The 20,302-nt window shown below is 37.4% G+C and overlaps 1 protein-coding gene across 1 annotated transcript in view; it reads left to right on the top strand.

The window, feature by feature from the left end:
• Positions 1–20,302, top strand: part of RP1 (RP1 axonemal microtubule associated) — a 211,587-nt gene that overhangs the window by 160,408 nt on the left and 30,877 nt on the right. The window contains exons 37-44 of the mRNA XM_044424207.1: positions 1,590–1,744; positions 3,078–3,156; positions 3,858–3,989; positions 4,727–4,908; positions 6,275–6,361; positions 8,913–9,045; positions 14,271–14,422; positions 17,830–18,082. Coding sequence (XP_044280142.1) covers positions 1,590–1,744; positions 3,078–3,156; positions 3,858–3,989; positions 4,727–4,908; positions 6,275–6,361; positions 8,913–9,045; positions 14,271–14,422; positions 17,830–18,082 — 1,173 coding nt within the window. The remainder of the gene's footprint in view (positions 1–1,589; positions 1,745–3,077; positions 3,157–3,857; positions 3,990–4,726; positions 4,909–6,274; positions 6,362–8,912; positions 9,046–14,270; positions 14,423–17,829; positions 18,083–20,302) is intronic.

Genomic DNA, 20,302 nt, shown 5'->3' with positions numbered 1-20,302 from the left:
AAGCTAAATAAGTTTGGGTCTAATATATGCCCTGATAGGAACCTAAATGGAAATCCCATGTTTGTTATCACCAGTTCCATAATGGAAGAAGGCAGGATATAAAGATAATCAATAAACAAATGTTGATTCCATTAATAGACAAGCAGGTCTTTCACAATGTATATTATGCATTTTTATTGATGAGCATTTCTGAATGTTTGAGATGTAGTTGGCCACCTTCACTCACATATATTTTCTTTTTCTGATCTATTTTGTTGCAGGGCTTAGGAATTGAGGATGCAATCCTAAGCATGCTTGGACAGAAAAAATCCTGCTATTCACAACATTCCCTAGTCAGCCATTCTGGGAATGCTGCAACTCATGCTGCTGGCAGGAGAATCCTGCAATTCCAGATTTTCTGTCTAATTGTGCATAGGTTTGTGGCTTGATAGCCTTTTTCAATGACATTTGATTCTGTAGCAGCCAGAATTGAAGGCCTCTGAGCTAGAACTAATTCTGACCAGACATATTGCAAGACAGTGGGAAGGATCCAGTGACACATTGCTGCTGGACTAGCTGCACTGTGGAAACATTGGTTTCTGCTAGTGCAATGACAATTAGTGCTTGTTGGTCCAATGAGGAAGGCATTGGCCTTTGCTAATACAGAATAAGTAGTGCCAGTGGCTGGACACCATAGGATCCCTCCAATCCAATTGTGTCAAAAAGAAGTTTTTGTGCTGCTGTTGGAATAATTGCTTATTTACTGTTGTTGATAGTCGTGAAGTCGTGTCCGATCCATTGCGACCCCATGGACAACATTTCTCCAGGCCTTCCTGTCCTCCACCATCTCCCGGAGTCCACTCAAGCTCACACCAACTGCTTCAATGACTCCATCTAGCCACCTCATTCTCTCCCATCCCCTTCTTATTTTGCCATCTATTGTTCCCAGCATTAGGCTCTTCTCCAGGGAGTCCTTCCTTCTCATTAGGTGGCCAAAGTATTTGAGTTTCATCTTCAGGATATGGCCTTCTAAAGAGCAGTCAGCGTTGATCTCCTCTAGGACTGACCGGTTTGATCGCCTTACGGTCCAAGGGACTCGCAGGAGTCTCCTCCAGCACCACAACTCAAAGGCCTCAATCCTTCGGCACTCAGCTTTCCTTATGGTCCAGCTTTCACAGCCATACATTGCAACTGGGAAAACCATAGCCTTGACTATACGCACTTTTGTTGGCAGGGTGATGTCTCTGATTTTTAGTATGCTGTCTAGATTTGCCATAGCTCTCCTCCCAAGGAACAAGCATCTTTTAATTTCTTGGCTGCAGTCCCCATCTGCGGTGATCTTGGAGCCCAGGAAAATAAAATCTGTCACTACCTCCATTTCTTCCCCATCTATTTGCCAGGAAGTGAGAGGATTATTTACTGTACATGCGAGCAAATCGTTAAATGAGATTTGTCCATTCCTTAGCTGATATATGTCTAGTATGCCGGATGTATCTGTAAAATTGTACAACAGATAGTAGCCTGGTAAGTAATCCTACCTTATAACCAATGACAAATAGTTTCAAGATTGCTTTCATCATAGTGATATATATTTCTTTCATTTATTGCAGTTGTTGAATATTCTGTCCATCTGTATACTGGAGACAAAAAGAAAACTGATGCCAGTGGAGATGCTTATCTTTGCATTCAAGGGGACAGGAGTGACTCTGGGAAACGATGGCTTAACAATTATAAAAAAGGTCCAATCACGTTTAGTAAAGGAGAGGTAACTATAACTTTAACTGTGACTAAGTACGTATGCATAACTATGGTCCGATTATTTTAATAACATGTCACATGTCATTCTTTTCAAGGGAGAATAGTATATTTACAATCTTAGTATCCATATAGTAATCCACCTTTGTAAATCAGAAAAAAATCTAATAAAAATTAAGTAACTGGTTTTAGTGAGAGACCTAAGCATTGGATTAATATTTCTCTAAAGGAAACCAATGGATGTTCATTTAATTTTCAATTGATTGGTTGCCATTTTGATTTCTGCTCTTCAGTAAACAGATATCGGAGAGGGAAAATACCATTTATAATTATTTTGTAAATTTATCGAGCCAATCCCGTTCTGTATCACACAGATTACCATGGTTGGTGGTGTTAAATCCAAGGCTGGGATCTCCTTCATGTGCTTTGTAAACCACAGTGAATATCTGTGCTTTGTTGTTTAGTTAAAGTCCATTATCCAGTCATCATTTTTCCATGTATTTGCAACATGCCTGGTGAATAAATTGTTTAGAAGACTGGTTAGAAGCTATTATTCTATGTTGATCCAATTATAAATGTTAGAATGCAGGTGTACATGCTTGCTTGCCCTCCCTCCCTCCCTCTGTGTGTTTGTGTGTGTGTGTGTGTGTGTGTGTGTGTGTGTGTGGCAAGTTAGAAAAGGGAGAAGATGTTTTGAGGGGGAAGGGAAGGTGGGGAAAGTAAAAAATAATGGGAAGTAGCTCTAGTATAAAGAAATACCAGGGGAATTTTTCCATGGGGAGGGGATATAAGCTGCATAGAAGATATAATTTCTGCTCTGTGTGTGTATGTGTGTGATGGAATGGATTTGTGTAAAGAAAAAGAGGCACATACCTAAAGGATGATAGCATATGGTTTCTTGGGTCAAACCAGTCTAGCCCAGGATCTAAAATCTGACTGAGGCCCATTCTTCAGAAGAAAGGCAAGGTCACTTTGCGTAATAACCAAAATCCATCTGATTTTCTTCATTTCATTCTAGAAGTTCTGTTACAAATGAGCAGGTTACTGGAACTTTAAACCACTCCAGGAAATACTGCACTTGTCAAGAACACAATATTCTAATATTTGCAATAAATGTGTACTACTCAATGACACGTAAAACATCAGCTGTATTGCACATTCCTTTATTATAATCTTGTAGGAAATGATATATCATAACTTACCCTGAAATGGTCATTTATGCATGGTTGGGTGAGGAGTAAAATTTTTGTAATGTTTCCATTTTAGTTACTGTCCTTGGATGTTAATGGCAGATGAAACTTGTTTCACATAAACTAACAATATTAACTTTTCTCAAATTGCAGGTGAATGTTTTCAAAATCAAAGCAGTGCACCTTGGGAAGTTGAACCACGTCCGTGTAGGATTTAAAAGTTTGAATAAAGGTATGCTTTATAAATTAAAACATCTATACATATTGATCAGATTGCAATTTGGCAACAAATTCTAGAAAGGTGACTGAACGTGTCCGTAAATGCAAATAGACAAAGGCAACCTATTGAAAGAATTTAGATAGGCATGCTGACTTGAAAGCCACATGCTTTGACATTTTCTCTGCAACACCTTTGATATTTAAGAAACAGACACCTAGATCAATGTTTTACATCTTCAGAAGTAGTAGGTGCTAGGACAGATACATCAAAGGAGGCTTTGCCTATTCACACAGTTCTTAACTCACAACAATTAATAGCTACTGGGATTGCCATCAAGAAGGGCTCCCAGCTAGTGCTCATCAGGAGACTGAGCGCTCCAGCAGGGCCAGGGACTAATCCTGCAAATATGGTGAACAACAGAACCAGAGCAGGCCAGCTCCTGACACACAGAGAACAGAACAGGACTTAGTATTACTCCATAAGCCAAAGGATACAGGGTAGAACGAAAGAGCACAAGTGCTATTGACTGTGTATACCTGGTCAAGCTACCTAGACAAATGCTGGTCATGTGACTTCATACTGAAGAAAATTAATAGGATTATGAAATAGCTAATTTTTCATTTGTAAAATCTTCTGTATTTCTAATTATTTAGGTAGAGCACAAAAACAGTAAGTGGATTAATAGAAACATTTTGGATTTTTTTTTCTTCTAGATGATTGGTTCCTAGAAAAGATTGTAATAAAAGAAGGAAATTATCCTTTTAGCACATATACCTTTGTTCACAATAACTGGATCAGTAAACATTCAACTAAAGATTTTGCAGAATTACAAGTTCCACTGAAAGGTAATGCTTTAATATGTATGTATCTATGTCTGTATGGTAGTAACATGGTATTGACATTAACTTAGCTATAGGACAGGGTCAGAAACACATGGATTGTGGGCCACATGCGCCCCCCCCCCCATGAAATATACAATAATAAAAAATGCTGTCCAGAACAGCTATGCAACACCACAAGAGTGAAAATTAGCTTGTTTTCAGGACTTTGCGACCAGCATCAGCTTGCATTGTTCCCATACTTTCCAAATTAGCCACACCTGCTCAGAACAACCCCCACCCCCAATCCTGAAATAAGCTTATCCATAAGTTCCACTAAGATTTCCAAGTAAGTGTGAAAATGTATTGGAAGCATATTTATTGGAAAATAAATATAGCTCCATATTTATTGAAACATACTTATTGGAAATTAATATAGCTTAAGCCCTCCCAGTTTTGTCCATTTAAAGTACTGTGATGGATCAATTGTATGATCCAGTGTTCAGCTGTTAAAGCACGTAGGATTTGGCACAGATTATCTAACACCAGTATTCCCATGACAGCAGCTTTAGGGAGTACTGACCATACACCATGTATTCTTGGGCCATGACTTCCATATTGGATGATACATGGTAGTACTATAGCTTAACATGAAAGTAGAAAGATGAAATACTAGAGATAGCTGAGAAAAATACTTTGCACTTAGCACTAGCCTTTTAATTGAAATATGTATCATTCTGGATCAATGTTTATTTTTCATCTAGAAATGACTGCAACATTTGGTCCAATTAAAGATTTTGATGCTAGAAGCCAAGGAAGATGGAAAATGTGGGTGGCCTGCACCCATGTTCCAGAAAAAATGTCTGATATAAAAGTGGTGCTGTATGGAACAAGTGGAATATCCGTTGCACAGACAGTTCAGAATTTAAAAAACGAACCATTTCTGGTAGGCTTCTAATTTATAATGATCTTACCACTGGGTAACACACACTGTCTTTACTACTTTGGATTTTCAAGCTTTATCACACAATGCTACATTATGTAAGTGTGAAAGTTTATATTGATATTAGAGTTCTGTCCTGCATATCTAATTATTTGTTGGCTCCAGCAGGACATGAATTTAGCAATGTTCATAATATGAACTAAAATTTTTGAATGGCTAAACACCAGGTACAAAATGAATGCAACCTTATAATACTTTATCAAATGTAATCCGAAGGTGTGTCTTCATATAAAACTATGCATATTTTAGTTCTGTAATTTTATAAGAATTGATGCCAGCGCTGGAGTACCTTGTCTTAGCCCAGGACTGAGAATACACAGAGGCTAAGTTTTCCAGCAGGACCAGCAACTCTTAGAAGTCAGAACCATTCTCTGATCTTTATCAAGTATGGTCTTCCACCTAGTACCCCACAATATGTCCACTCTTACTCTGATAAATGGACCTTAGGCTTCTCCACTGAACAGAAATATGTTGAGGAGCTATCCTCACTCCTCAGGTCCTTATCCTCCGGAAAAAGCCAATAACTTCAGGACAGGGTGTTAGCACTGTAAACAGCAGGTGCAACACTTGAACAAACAGTTCACAGAAGGATTATTCCAGTCAGGTCCATAAAACCTTTCCATTTATAGACCACTGCTAGGGTAACTTGTCTCTCACCAGTTTAGTCTTGAGTCTCTGAGACATTATTTACTGTCCAGGGTGCTGAAATTTCTTAGTCTGCTGTCTTATCTTGTGACCTCTTACTTAAACCATTGTCTCTCTGCAAAACTGGAATTCCTGATGGAACAGGACATATCAATTCCAAAACTGTTCTTAAGACACTGGAAAACAATACATATTTTATAGCTCATTTAACATCATGTAGCTTTCAAAACAGGTGTCTATTTTTTTTTAAGCTCACTTTTGGAAATAACTAACTCTGGGCTTGCTAACCTGCATGAATATCTGGAATATGTTAACAGCACTCAAGATAAACTATTGGGAGCACTGATTGAGTCTGTGAAGAGGAACTGATGAGTGGACTTTCATCAGTGTGCTTACTGACTTTTGCTTTTAACAATTTGTATTATTCGGTTTTTATTACTGCATCTCCGTTGATTCAGGTGCAACAATCTTTCTAACAAATACATGCAGTTTGGTTCAGCATTTTAAAAGCTTATCTAAACAACCTTATCTAGGGTTTTTTAAGATTATTGCAAAGCTAAGGTGAGACTTAAGGTGAGATTTAAGAACACAAAAATAATGTTTCATGATAAATAGAATGTGCAACATTGCAGTTCAGCTAACAGTATTTTCTTTTTTCAAACAGTTGACCATTGGTGATATTGGAAGGATAACAAAGATTTCTTTTATATTATCAAATCTAAGCATGAATAGAGGACTTAAACTTCACAAGGTACCTTAGATATGGTCTTGTATAGCCAGTTTACTATAGTACTTTAGCAGAATTAGATTGTAAAATGCAAGGTTCATATTTATATACTATTATATAAGCTTTAAAATAGACTTTTGATAGATTATTCTATTTATGCAAATATATAGTTCAATCTACCTAGTCATAAGGAATAAGGTCATAAAACAAACTAATTAAAATACTAAAAAAAACCAAGATAATTTAGCAACATCACTTGCTAACATGTACACACTGGTTACTAAACATTCCAGCAAAAAAAATCTAGATGATGATCTACAGGATGGTTGGGCTTGGACTAATACAAAGAAGAAGAGGCATCAAATTTGAGAAGTAACATATGAGCATACTTTGTTTATGCTTTGTTGTAGCATGTCATTAAGATAATATACCAGAGACAATGTCCCATGATTAAACCAAAATTCATATCTGAACATACAGGAAAAAGGTAGTCTTTAACAGATCCAAGCAATCCATTACTTTGTGGAAACAGAGGAGCTCTTCTAATAATCCCTAGAAGATTATTCCAATACAGACTTTGGAAACTGTAACTCAACCCCATTAGGAAGGCCCTGTACAGAACATGTTAGTGGAATTGAACTCAAAGGCACAAAGGTATGAATGATAATTACTAGAACTGAATATCAAAGATAAGGTTCAAATGGAGTTGATAAAAAGCACTCCTGCTGTACATATATACCAAGACACACTGTCAGGTTGTAACCCTGAGTCATTAGGAAATCTTCCTTCCTAAGTTACAGTCATCCTTATTTCAGTCCTTTCTGAATTCAACTTTGATTGTCTGGATTACATCAAGTCCCTTTATGTGACTGACACTAAAATAAGAATCAACCCTAAAGAAGCTGAATAAGATAGAAAAGAAGAGATCGAATTAAATTCATACAGTGGACTGATAGCAGCAAACTCTTGGACTGGATCCTGGTTGAGTCGTGCTTCATACTTACAAGGAAGTCAATTGAACTTAAATTGCTCATGGCTAAATTGAGCCTGTTTCACAACAAGGTGAAAGAAACAACTAGGGCAAATTGTGAGGGGGATTTACGTGGACTTACATCTACATTAGAGTTTGCCCATAGTTGTTCCATTAGTAGGACCACCAAAATCACTGAGGCGCATCGATCTAGAAAGAGAAGGATTTAAAATGTTTAAACCTGTTAAAAAACTCAGTGACAATGGTTCATGGTTCAGCTATATTAGCCATGCAGGTAAGTTCCACATAGCAATGGTCTCAATACAAAGATGTTTTATTCTCTCTATATTGCCTTATAATCACAGTTTGGAAAGGAGGTAACACAGTAACTTGAAAATTGTCCTACATTGCTTGTACATACACTGTTTTCCTCCTCATGTTCAGTAACTGTATATGAGAATCCATTCTCTGTGAGTGTCAATCTACAGCTTTACATAAGCCCTGAATTTACAATGTAAAAATAGTATTTCCCTGAGTATAATGGGAAGCATTTTCTCTGCAGTGCTTATTCTCTTGTTATAGTGCCATCTTTTAAAATAAGCTGGGCTTCAAAGCTGTATTAAAAACTTTCAAAGCCTTGTTAAATTTGGTAATAGCTAGTCTGTATGTTAAACATAAAAGGAGATATGATCTTTTCTTGTCTGTATTCATGAAAATAGTGTCACTTACTTACATCTTTCTGGGCCCATCTAGCACAGAAATTTTCAGAATGATCAACAAGAAAACAGAGCTGCTCTGATGAGGGTAGTGTAAAATCAAGTTCACTAGCTGATATTGTCACCCACTATTAGCCTACCCTGCCTCACAGGGTTGTTTTGAGGGTAAAATGACAAGGGAACATGTATGCTTCCCTGAATGCAGCAGCTAGGAGGCTCAGTGGGATGGATACCCAACTATGTTCACATGGCACTTGCATTAAAAGAACTGTACTGTCTGCCTATTAGCTACCAAGCATGCACAAGGTTATGTAGAAACATAAAGTCCAGAATACATGGCAAACCACCTCCCCCTATATACACCCAGTCAACCATTAAGATCTTGAGAGGCCTTGCTGCTCATTCTCTGACCAAATGAATCAAGTGCCCAACCACTAAAAAGACTATTGCTTGTGTAAATCATAAACAGAAAATGTGGTGCATTTCAAATGCCTCTTGCAAACATTCTTGTTCACTAGATCTTCTATGACTTGTAAATAACTTCATCTGCCATACTGCTTTTTGCATTGCTTTGAATTATTAGCACAGTTTTATATTATTTTAATAGTGTACTCAGAATATATTGTTCTGTTGTAGTAGTTCAACTACTTTGAAGTTTTTGTTTAATGCTAAGCGGTATATAAAAATATTGAATGAATAAACAGGAGAATCAAACCAGAAATCAGTAGCTAATGAGCTGCCTTTCTTTCAATACACTATTATGATTCAGAACTGTAGTTTAAACTTCTGTAAGAAATCCATGTCCCCATTACCCCCTGGGATACTGAAGCAGCTTTTCACTAAAAGCAAAGAAGGCATGGGCTTTTTCTGCTTTGTTGTCATTCTGCAGCTCCGGATGAAAGATATGGATACCAAAGAAGAGCTGGGCTTTCACCCTTTAAACCGATGGCTTTTTGAAGAAAATGGTGCAGAGGCAGTGACAGAATTTGCAGCAGTCAGACCAGATGAAATGCCACTTAAGGGTATGTTGCCCAACCACAAGACAAGTGGAAAGAAATGCACTTTCAATGTCAGGAATTACCACAGTAGAAAATAAGACAGAATGATTATTTAATTATTCTACAGGAATAATTCATGACAATTTTTGACATGGAACATCAACAGAGACCTAACAAATTTCAAAATTGAATTTAACTGGATTTGGTTTTAAGCACCATGCATATATTTTTCATTTCTATGAAACTAAATACTTATCAATAATTACATTCATTAGCATAATTTTCTTGCAATTACACAAGCTAGGCAGACCTAAACCAAGTCAGTGGTTGGTCACCATATTAAGTTTTTGCATTACTCAGGGTATAGTTAATTGTAATATCACATTCTCATGACACAAATTACAGGTCTGCACCCACACACTTTTTTTAAAGAGCACTTTTGTGTCTCAAATCTCTAGATTGTATGGCAAAAAAGGAGCAGTCAGTGCACAATGTATTCTTTTCCACTGCGACATCAGAAGGTTGCATCAGTCTCAGCAGCAGAAGAAAGTGATGCCTTACTTTCCTTCATACAGGTGTTATTTTGGTGCACTTCCCTGAAATGGATAGGCCGAACTATAACCTTTGCCAGTACTTTGTGTATTGTATGTGCTTGCCTCCATCTTTTTTGTGTAATCTCACATAGAGGTTTTACTCCACAATAGAAAAGGTATTCTTGTTAGGGGCCCACAGCTCTCCAGTGCAAACAGAAGAGTCTAGGCTGTTTTTCACTGGAACACATATTTCTGCATCATGCAACCTTTTGGATGTTATGAACCTATCTACGTGAACACATAGTCTTACCAATTTGTGGTCCATGTTGTGAAACAGAATCTTAGATCAGATACACTATTGACATAATCCGGCAGCTATCTTCTTCTGTGTATAACTCCATAGCAGTAACTTATGACAATGTAGGAAGAAACACTGCTTTTTCCTCTAGCAACTAGTTAACACATCTAGCATGGTGGCCGTAGCCACATGGAGCTGCCAGTAGGTGCCATGAACTGAGCATTGTTGTTTCCATGTGGCTGCAAAGTGTTCATCATGTTGCTAGAGCCAACATCTGACTGACGCTTCAAGTGGCTACAGCCACTCTGTTCTGAAGGCATCAGTAGGGGACTAGAAATGGGCTGTTTCTTGCAAGTTTACATGCACCACAGTAGGACAAACTTTTCTTGTCTTGCATCATACCAGATGCTCCCTTATGGAGCAATCCTGTGCATATTTGCTCAGAAATAAGCCCCACCCTGTTGAGTGGAGTTTACTGCCCCATAAATGTAAGGAGTAGCTTTAATTACCTCAGTGCAAGCCACTCTTTGTGACTTGAGCAGTGTAACTACCTAGCACATTCCCATTTCTCTGAGAAGTTAAAAGCTACTCTCTCAGATGTGATGACTATGTATACCTTTTGGAATATAACTAACATGTTTTATAAAACCATAATCATATATTGTTTAAAATCTCATTACTCTTAATGGTTTTTAATTAGAACCGACCTGGGAGGATATTTAGAAAATTTAGAAATGCTCTAAAATAAGTAAATAAATAATTGTGCCTCAGTGAAGAACATTGTCACCTCCAGTCTTTCCCACAACTAGTTAAACCCAGGAAATATGTGCATTCGTCTCTTTAATTCTACTGACATCTCCATGACTTAAGTTGCAGGCCTATGGTTTCTGCTTGCCAATCAGTAGGATTCAGTTCTCAATGAACAAGGATCAGGCTATAAGTTTATTTAAACCAAGGAGATCTGGCTTAACTGGATGGAGTAATATATTCTGCTGGGCACAAAAATTGCACATATTCTAGAGAAAGGCAGGCTTAAATTTCATTAAATTCAGTAAGACTTAGAACCCAGAAGTAACTGAATTCCCTTAATGTACCTGTAACATTTTTTAGATGATACATATATCCTTTGCAAAGTTAAAATGGAGAGTCAAGCATTACCAATAGTTTCCTTCATTCAAAACTGATAAATAAGCAAAATTAGTTCTTCAGTGCTGAGTTCTATGTGGGGTTAACACAGATCTTGTTCCAAAAAAGATGATTCAGTCATACTGCCTAAAGACATATGCAGTTCAGAACTATACTTTGTCATCCAAACATCCAAATAATCTCTACAGATGATTATTGTCTTAGTGAATAATATTAATACAAATCGATGCAAAAAGTTGAGCCACTTCCTCACACCACTTTAATTGATAGTGGCTGCAATTATCTAACTGGCAGGCTCAGAGGAAGGCAGCTGATCTGGAACAAACAGCAGGGCTTTAGCATCATTAATTTTGTATTTTCCCTACATGAAAATTAGCAGCTGAGTAAAGTCCTACAATTAATAGAAAGAAAAAGGTAGCTTGTCTCTTGGTTTCTACAAAAACCAGGTCAAGCTTCTTTTAATTGTACCCCTGAGCTATTCTGACACAGTTTATTGGAGGAGGAGGGAGAAGTGTTGACCAGGATTGTCAATTGAGGTCTGACATGGTCATATTAAAATAATTAGCACTTTTCATACACATTTGCAATAATAGTTTAAAAGGCAGATCCAATAGTCCAATATTGGCATCATGTAGAAAAGCCTTTGCATGGGAACAAGCCCCACTGCATTTAATAAGAAAAAGCTTTAACGTAGAGTTTAGCATCCTTTGCTATCCTCAGCTCATTCTCAGCTTTAGCCTTCTAATGTTTTCCTGCACTTACGTGCTAGCTCTCTGTAGTCTTCTTTTATAGCCTGGTATTCCTTCCGTTTCCTATAATGTCCTTTTCAGTTTTTAGGTCTAGTTGAAGCTTTTTGTGGAACTACACTGGTTTTTCCCCTTCTTCTTTTTGTTTTTTGTTGGAATTGTTTGTAATTGTGTCTTCAAAAACTTTAAAAATTTGACTCATCTTTTACTCATTCTCTTCTTAAAGGTCATTTGCCATGGGAGCTTCCTTAACATTGCCTGAGTTTATTCAAATCATCCTTCCCATAGTCAAGAGTATGTGAATGGCTATGCTCCATTTTTGCTTTCTTTAAAATCAAGAACTCAAGTATGTTGTGGTCAATTTCTTTGAGAATTCCTGTGACTTCCACTTTATCCACTTAGTTATCCCTATTAGTCACTACTAAGTCAAGGAAAACCAATCCTCTAGTTCCTTCCTCCACTTTCTGTAAAAGAAAGTTATCAGTCATGCACGCCAAGAATTTCTTGGAGCAGGCATTTTTGGCTAAATTTATACTGCAAATAGATATCAAGGTAATTGAAGTCGCTTATTACTTCCACATTACGCTCCCTTGACATACTGGTAATTTGCTTAATAAAAGAGTCATCTTCATCTTTTCTTTGATTGGGTGGTTGTAGAGAAAAATCACCAGAGGACTATTGTATATCAAGGAGTTAGGGTGGTGTGACACAATTGCTCTTCTATACTTACCTTAACAGGCCCACCCCGTAAAAACTCAGTTGAGGCTCTCCGGAATGCAAAAGAATGTTTTTCTAAGCTGTTTGCTGACCTTGGAACCATCCTTATCATTGTGAGAGCCACAGGCAGCAGATGTGGCTAATTAATTGTTTTGAATAGCACATAGATTTAGGATAGAAAAAAGCCTCGTGGCTTCGCCCAAGGTTGCTCCAGTGTAGACCTGACCGAGGAAGGTACTACTCACTGGACAAAATGAGGGCTTCACAAAGGGTGGCTCCAGACAGCTGACTGAGGAAATCCAGCTTACTTGGTATTGCATTTTCTTCCCCTCCACCCCTTTCCACGTTATTGTGCTGGTTTACATTATTGTGCCTGTTTAGAATAAAATCTTTAGACTTTAATCCACCTGTGTGCTCATCACTTCTGGATCCAAAAGAACCCTTTGCCTTTGGCAAAACAGTGGTCAATAGTAGATGCCAACCACCATGTTATTTTAATACATGACATATTTGTTTTGATCCAGATGCTCTTGATGGGGCTACTAGGCTCATCTTCCTCTATTTCCATGCATGGATAATATTGTTAACATATAATGCAACTCTACCTCCTTTCTTATTTCTTCTGTACCTTTGAACAAGTTATATCCTTCAATTGCTATATTCCAGTCTTGGGAGTCATCTCACCCAGTTTCAGTAATACCTATCAAATCCATCCGCAGGCATATGCAGGGTATCCCCACCTCCTTAGTTCCTGTCATAAAATTCCTACCACTCAGTTTCATGGGGTGACTTCAGGTTCTAGTATTATGAAAAATGGAGAAAAGAGAAGAAAAAATGCGGTCAGTTTAAAGTCCTATTTCCTACAGTGTGTTTTACATATTTTCTGCTCCCTTTCCTTTACAGTGGATTTTCAGTTTTATCTAATGGTTGAATTTGCAATGTAAAATTGTGTCATGAATAGTCTCATCAGCTTTTAGTATGATATCTTAACCTTCTAAGCAGCTGCTACCTAACAGTATATTCTACCTCTTCTTCCCTGCATTCCCTTGAAAATAGGTGTAGGGGTTGAGCATGGTCAAATTGCATTAATACCAATCTTATTTTGTTGTCTTAATGCTCATGGGAGGTGTTGTGCTATAAGCAAAGAAAGACTGCCAAACAGTACTGCAAGCCAGTGGCCTTTTTTGCTTGGGCCATCTCTATATTTAAAGCATATTTAAATATTTCTATATATTCATAATATAGCTCTATATCAGGGGTCCCAAACTCAACTTACCTGGGGGCCGCTGGAAGTAGAGTCTGGTGAGGCTGGCCGCATCAAGTGGTGGTGGTGGGCAGCTCATCCCGCGTCGCTCCTGGAGGCCGGCCCGGGCGCCACCAGCACTTTGAAGGCTGCAGGGCCCCTCCCCTGTGCCCCGCCCATCCCAGCAATTGGCCTGCAGGCGCAAGTTTGAGACCCCTGCTCTGTATTATATTAGCAATATCCCTATAAGTTCTGATTTGTTGCAAAAAGCATTTGGAAGAAGACTGTACGTAAGCCTTTTCCCAATCCCACCCCTCTTGAAATGCTCTACATGTGTATGTCTTGCTCACAGACTCACAGAGAGGTCATTTCTGATGAAAAAATGACCAGTTACCATACACGTCAATTAAGTTTGGTTGCATTTCAATACTGAATTGAATATTATTTAGAAATATGCATTGGACAATGATGGAAGCTCCATAGATGAATACTTGTTTTTGTTTTTTTCATTTTCTGTTTGCACAGGATTCTTTGTCATGTTTTCTTTTATTGATCTTCCCTCACAGAGGTTATTTACTCAATCAGTGTCCACACAGGAACATTACCTGCATCAGAAACAGATGCACAGATCTTCATTACAATTTTTGGGGAGAATGGAGACTCTTCCAAAAGAAGACTTAGAAATTCAAAATCATGTGCACAGTTTGAGAAGGGTCAGGTGAGTATGTAATTAGTTTGGATTTCACTTCAGGTGCTTTGCAGATATCTGCTAGAATGCAGACTGTGTACAAGCTACAACACAGTCATTCGTTTAAATGAGAACTATTATAGCCACAGTCCCTGGTATCCCTGGTATTGTCATGTGAAAGCACAAAGAACAGCCAAACCCAAGATTTTTGCTAGAGATATGGCCCCGCTCATCATGGTCTGCAAAAGGTGAGAAAAATTCAGCTGCCACATGCAAAGCCACACTTAAATGCTTGTAGCAAATCAGTCCAGTGATAGGCAGAAGTGGCCAATTTGTTTTATTTGAGAATGCTGGAATGAAGGATCAAATTAGAAAATGAGAAAAAGATGTTCACATTCATACCTTTTCACAAGGCAGTAATCATAAAACTGAAAAACTCAAGGTCCTTTCCAGACAGATTTGTATGTCCTTCTTTGCTTTCTTGCAGACAGATTTCTGACTGATGCACAGTGGTGAAGCCACTCAGAAAAGCCTCCATGGTTCTGGTCCCACAGCCATGGAATTCTCTTATCACAGCTCACAAATCACAGATTTTTAGATGACCTTATATTTAACAGTTTAAATAACTTTGCAAAATACCCCAGTGTGCATAGTGATCCCATTGAAACAGCTGTGTTTAATGACAGAGAAAGAAAAGTCTCTCATCCTTTGCAACTCTGGCCTTTGGGGAATCTTGCCTGAGCTGTGAGCACAAGCTGCCACGATTTTCATTCGCACTGTTTCCTGTACATATCAGTCCTCTTAAGCAAGGCTTATAGAAAATGAATGGCACACCAATACAGACCGAAGTAAATCCATGAAGCTCTGCTGCAGTGCAGACTCCATTCATTTGATGGGCTTTGTCTGAGAGTTCAGTGCAAGATGTAGAAATAAATGGTGCTTCCACAATAGCTATGCTTGGCGAGTTTTGTCTATAGCATGAGACATTTGCATTCAATTCTGAATTCAATTTTATCCTGCCCAAATTCAGGTTTTGATCACAATTCAGTTTGGGTGACAGGTTTAGAAGAAATTTAATGGGTTAAATCTGGTTATGGACTTTCAATTTCTTGGCTAGTTCAGCCTTTGGCTACTCTAATAATAGCTATGGGGAAAGTGTTTCAGAAAGTTGATGATACCCTAACTTGGAGAGTTAAAAGACACCTGACTGGCAACTATCAAGTTAGGGAGTCCTGCTGCTACAGAGGCTGAACTATATGACTCATGCGAACTCTTCTAAAACCTGTAATTCTTCTATTCAGCTGCAATAATTTGCCAAAATTGAATTTAATGCTGCTAGTTCTGTATGCTAGCACAACTGTATGATAGAAGAAGATGAAGCAATTCAATTAAATCACAATGAATAAGGCTGGTTTATATTACTTAAGTAATTATCTTTCTAGCTAAATGCTCTCATTAGTTTAATGGGTTAAATGTGTAGGAAATTGTCATTTGCCTAGCTAAAGCAGAATCTAAATCAGGCAATGCAATTTAAATAAAATGGTTTTTCATGTCATCAGTTATATTTACAATGAAGGGTATGGGTCTTTACACAAAGGGAAAAATTACACAGGACAAAAATACATTCTGACTAACAGGGAAGACTTTGTAGTTTAATCCATCACAATAAGAATTCATTGATAGCAAAGGGATGATTTTGACTATTATTTCCTGAGGACTATGATTTATTGTCATATAGAATGAGATTAATGATAGATCCACAGCTGAATTATGCTGGAAGAGGCTATTGTGTGTAGAACTTTATATAGTGCAGCATACAACTGGATTTGCTGTTGCAGATAACAAGGTCAGAAGTGCTACAGTGTTCCCAAAGTTATTTGCAATACATTCTTCTTGACTGTTGCTGATTTTGGGCCTTTTATGCCTAACATTAAGAGCTGTATTTTGCCATGGTAACTGTTTTGTAAAATGATAAATGTGTGGAAGTAAAACTGGCAGAAATTCCTTTGTACAAGTCAAAATGATATGCTGTGTCTTACCTTTCTGAGAGTGTTGTAGACCACATTCCTATCCAGGCAAAAATATGTAGAACTATCTGTTTTTTAAAAATATAAAAATGTCTTGTATTTTTTTCTTCCTGTTTTATTGCATTTTTCTTCTGGTTGTATAGTTGTTATCAACAGATGACATTATAGCTGCTGCTTTTTCCACCATCCATCTGGTCTTCTTATTACTACCTACAAGTGCCCACACTTCCACCCACTTGTTCATATTCTCTCCCAAATAGGCACACATTCATTCTCTAACCTAATTTATTCATCCCAACATGCACTTTTGCAGCTGGTACCACACTGCTGTTTATTGGAAACTATCATACTATTTAAGGAGATGCTCATTTGAACTAAAAATAATTCATTTTTTCTCATTTACATTAACCTATTGTACTCTCAGGCACTGAATACTGACAACTTTCTGGGGTTGTCATTGACCTTCATTTATGTTGTCCTTGGTATTTAGATCTTGAAATACAGTAAATGAAAAGAGCTGTTTGGCAATAAACAAACAAGCAAGCAATAATTCATTTTCATATAGTACTTTCTTTTCCTTCACAGAATTACAGGTAGCTGGGCAGATAGGCTAACAACTTGCATAGTGTTTGTACATGGCAATTTCTTAAAAAGGGATGTTCAGAGAATAATTTCTATATAAACACTTCTGCCAAGGAACCACTGCAGAAGGAACAAGGGCATACCTTATGGCAGGAGTGGACAGAAGATAGATTTAACAAGTCATCATATACATGCTTAACCAGAACAGGTCCTATAACTCCCAGAAGCCCTTGCCAGCATGAAATGTGGGAGTTCAAGTTTGAAACAGCTGGAGATCTACTTTATGCCCACTCCTGTGTTGGGGTCCACACTTAGTTCATCTGATATATTGACAACAATATACTGATATATTGTTGTTGGGCCTGGCCATGAGCCCCGTATACACACCCTTGCCTAGAACATACCTAGATCTCCCCTGCAACTCTACATGATAGGTCAAAATGGGAGACTTAAGTTGGGGGATCATTGGGCATTGTTTTGAAACATGTTTTTCAGCTTCTGCTTGCAATGTCTAAAATGATTTAGTAATAACAACCCTAATAAGCACCTGCTTTGGACCATTGAGAAATATTACTATTGGGCTCATTAAGTTAATGAGCTAATAAATGTTTCAAGAAGAGAAGGCAAAAAGATTTTAGATTTGATCTGTCACACCTCTAGTTGGCTCTAAATAATGCTTGATATCGAAAAGCTAACCATGTCTGTATTTAAGTATCAGTAAATTGAATTGTAAAATGTTTCTCTTTTCCTACCAGAATTATTTATTCATGATGGGTATGTTTACAATAATGTGGGCATTGGTTCTGTTTTATTTACTTTTTCCAATAGATGAGTACCTTCATTGTCCGGGCAATAGATCTTGGGTTATTAAGCAAAGTGATAGTGGAACACAATAAATCTGGTTATGGAGCTGGTTGGTACCTTGAACAAGTCACAATAAAAGAATTAGAGAAGAATGATGCCGGTTATGTATTCTCATGCCAGCAATGGTTGGACAGTGGAGTTGGTGATGGAAAAATGAAGCAAGAGTTACAGCTTCTTGGAAAAGTCAGGAAAGAGACTATGCCAGAAAATGTTCATGGTGAGATGCAAAATAATCAAAACGCTCTTTCTTTCTTTCTTTCTTTCTTTCTTTCTTTCTTTCTTTCTTTCTTTCTACATGTTATCTTTGTCTTTCCAGGGCAGATCTGAAAATAAAAATACAATCCATATATAATACAGGTTTATCATGAATAACATCTTTTATGCAGACTGTATCCCCTTGGTGTTTTGCCAAGCTGGATAATGAAGTTATAATGTTTAAAGAAGGGAAAAATACAAGAAGTATAAGCAATGTTTTAAAATGAGTGTTGGGGGCTAGATGCAGCAGAGGAACAAAAGGAAAAGAAAACAGCAGATTTCTCAAGTGAAAGCAATTATAAAACAAAAGCTGTTTCTGAATGTTTTTCATATGTTCTAGCAGTGTGCTTTATTCCACCCCCAACACACAAGTGTGTGCTTGTGCATGCACACACATACTTGTATGCACACATGGATGTGCACACATTCAAATTTTTAAATTGCAGTGAACTAAATTAAGAGCAGACATCAGTAATGTATTCAGTTGTTGGCATAAATGTCAACTGTATTAGAACAAAATAAATATACCATAAGATTCAGCAACCATTTATTGAAATACAACATTGTTCCCTCTCCTTAGAAGTTCCAAAACTAAACAAATTATTACTGTGTTCTCTCCTGGATAAAGTTGCAACCATATGTATACTTACGAAGAAGTAAGCCTCATTAAACCCAGTGAAATTTACCTTCTGATCGTATTCATGTTGTGCTGAAAGTCTGTTATGTGTATGTTACTTATTTATTAATAATATTCAAATGCTGGCATTCCAAAGCCAACCAAAGCAGTTTACAGAAGTTCAGAAAATAAAAATATCAAATAAAAACAGAGCACAACATTAAAAGCTATTTTAAACACCATAACAACAATGGTTAAAAGCCAAGTTAAAAAGTTGATTTGTTTCTTGAATGCAGAGAGACTGGAAACCGAGTACAGCTTTAGAAGTGTCTTCCAGAGATTGAGAACACCACAGGAGAATGCCCTTTCCCACATGTCAGACATTTCCACAAGGGTTTCTTCTAAAGGACCTCACCTGCTTTATTTATCACTGTTCTATGGGATAAAAATTCTATGCTTTCTAAAAGTATAATCGGCAGGAATATCAGAAGAGAAACTTTATCCCTATATATTGATGCTGCCACATATGGGCTGCATTTGAACAGATGCGAAAACATAATTTAGCATGATCTGCAGGAGCAGAAATAAATCACAGTGAACTTGGGCTCCTCTTTCCTTCTCCCTGTTTTGCACAGCTGGGACAAGGAGTCTGCAGCTTTTACTTCTGCATTCATTGCAGGAGGGAGGGGGAAGCACACAGCCCCAAAGCTTACTCTATTCCTGCTCTTGCAGGTTATACTAACTGTGGCTAAGCATGTTATTTGAATGTCTACCTTCAAATTAGCACCAGCCGTAAGTCTTACACTAATTAGCAAGACAAGCCATTAATTAACCATTGTAGTTATAAATATTTGTGGGGAACTGATGGTGAGAGTCAGCACACAGTGGCCCTGATCCAAATTGTGTCCATGTATGGTTACAATAGAGGTTAAAGCAACAAGTCAAAAGCCCTGTATGGTTTAAGCTGTACAATCAGCATAATGTGTAATTTGGCTCTAAATGAAGTTTTGATTAAGCAGTGGAATGACAATAATGAGGGGCCAATTGATTTCCACTGTTTGGGTAAAACTTCTGTGACCTAGGAGCTTTGTAACCAATTTGTCTAATTTCTAGAAGAAAATGAATATTTCAACCTGGTTTTCCACATAGAGACTTTCTATTAAAATGCCATGGTTTGCACAGAATTTTCCTTTAAGTGGACCTTAATTAATATGTTGATGAATCTTGAGCATGGACACATAAGAATAATCCCATACTATGTATATTTTTGCACATTATATTCTATTCCTGTATAAATAATATACTGTAAATTCTTACACAGAAATAGATTGTAAAAATTGTTTTTGTTTTGTTTTTGTTTTCTTTTTGTTTCATTGAAAGGAAAGTATATTCCCCATATCCATACCAGGATGAAAAAATATACTGACATAGATATTAATTTGTTAGAAAATATATAGGTTCTGCTAGACAAGCATGATCATGTATGTATAAAAATGCAAAGTGAATGATAGAGATTTAGGCTTAATAGAAATGATAGCTGGAATTCTTCTAAGTGTGGTACAATGG

The sequence above is a fragment of the Varanus komodoensis genome, unplaced genomic scaffold (genome assembly GCF_004798865.1).
Source record: "Varanus komodoensis strain SLA01 unplaced genomic scaffold, ASM479886v1 scaffold14_1, whole genome shotgun sequence".
NCBI lineage: Eukaryota > Metazoa > Chordata > Lepidosauria > Squamata > Varanidae > Varanus > Varanus komodoensis.
Note: the sequence above shows the minus strand (reverse complement) of the source record. Positions and strands in the feature narration are given on the sequence as shown.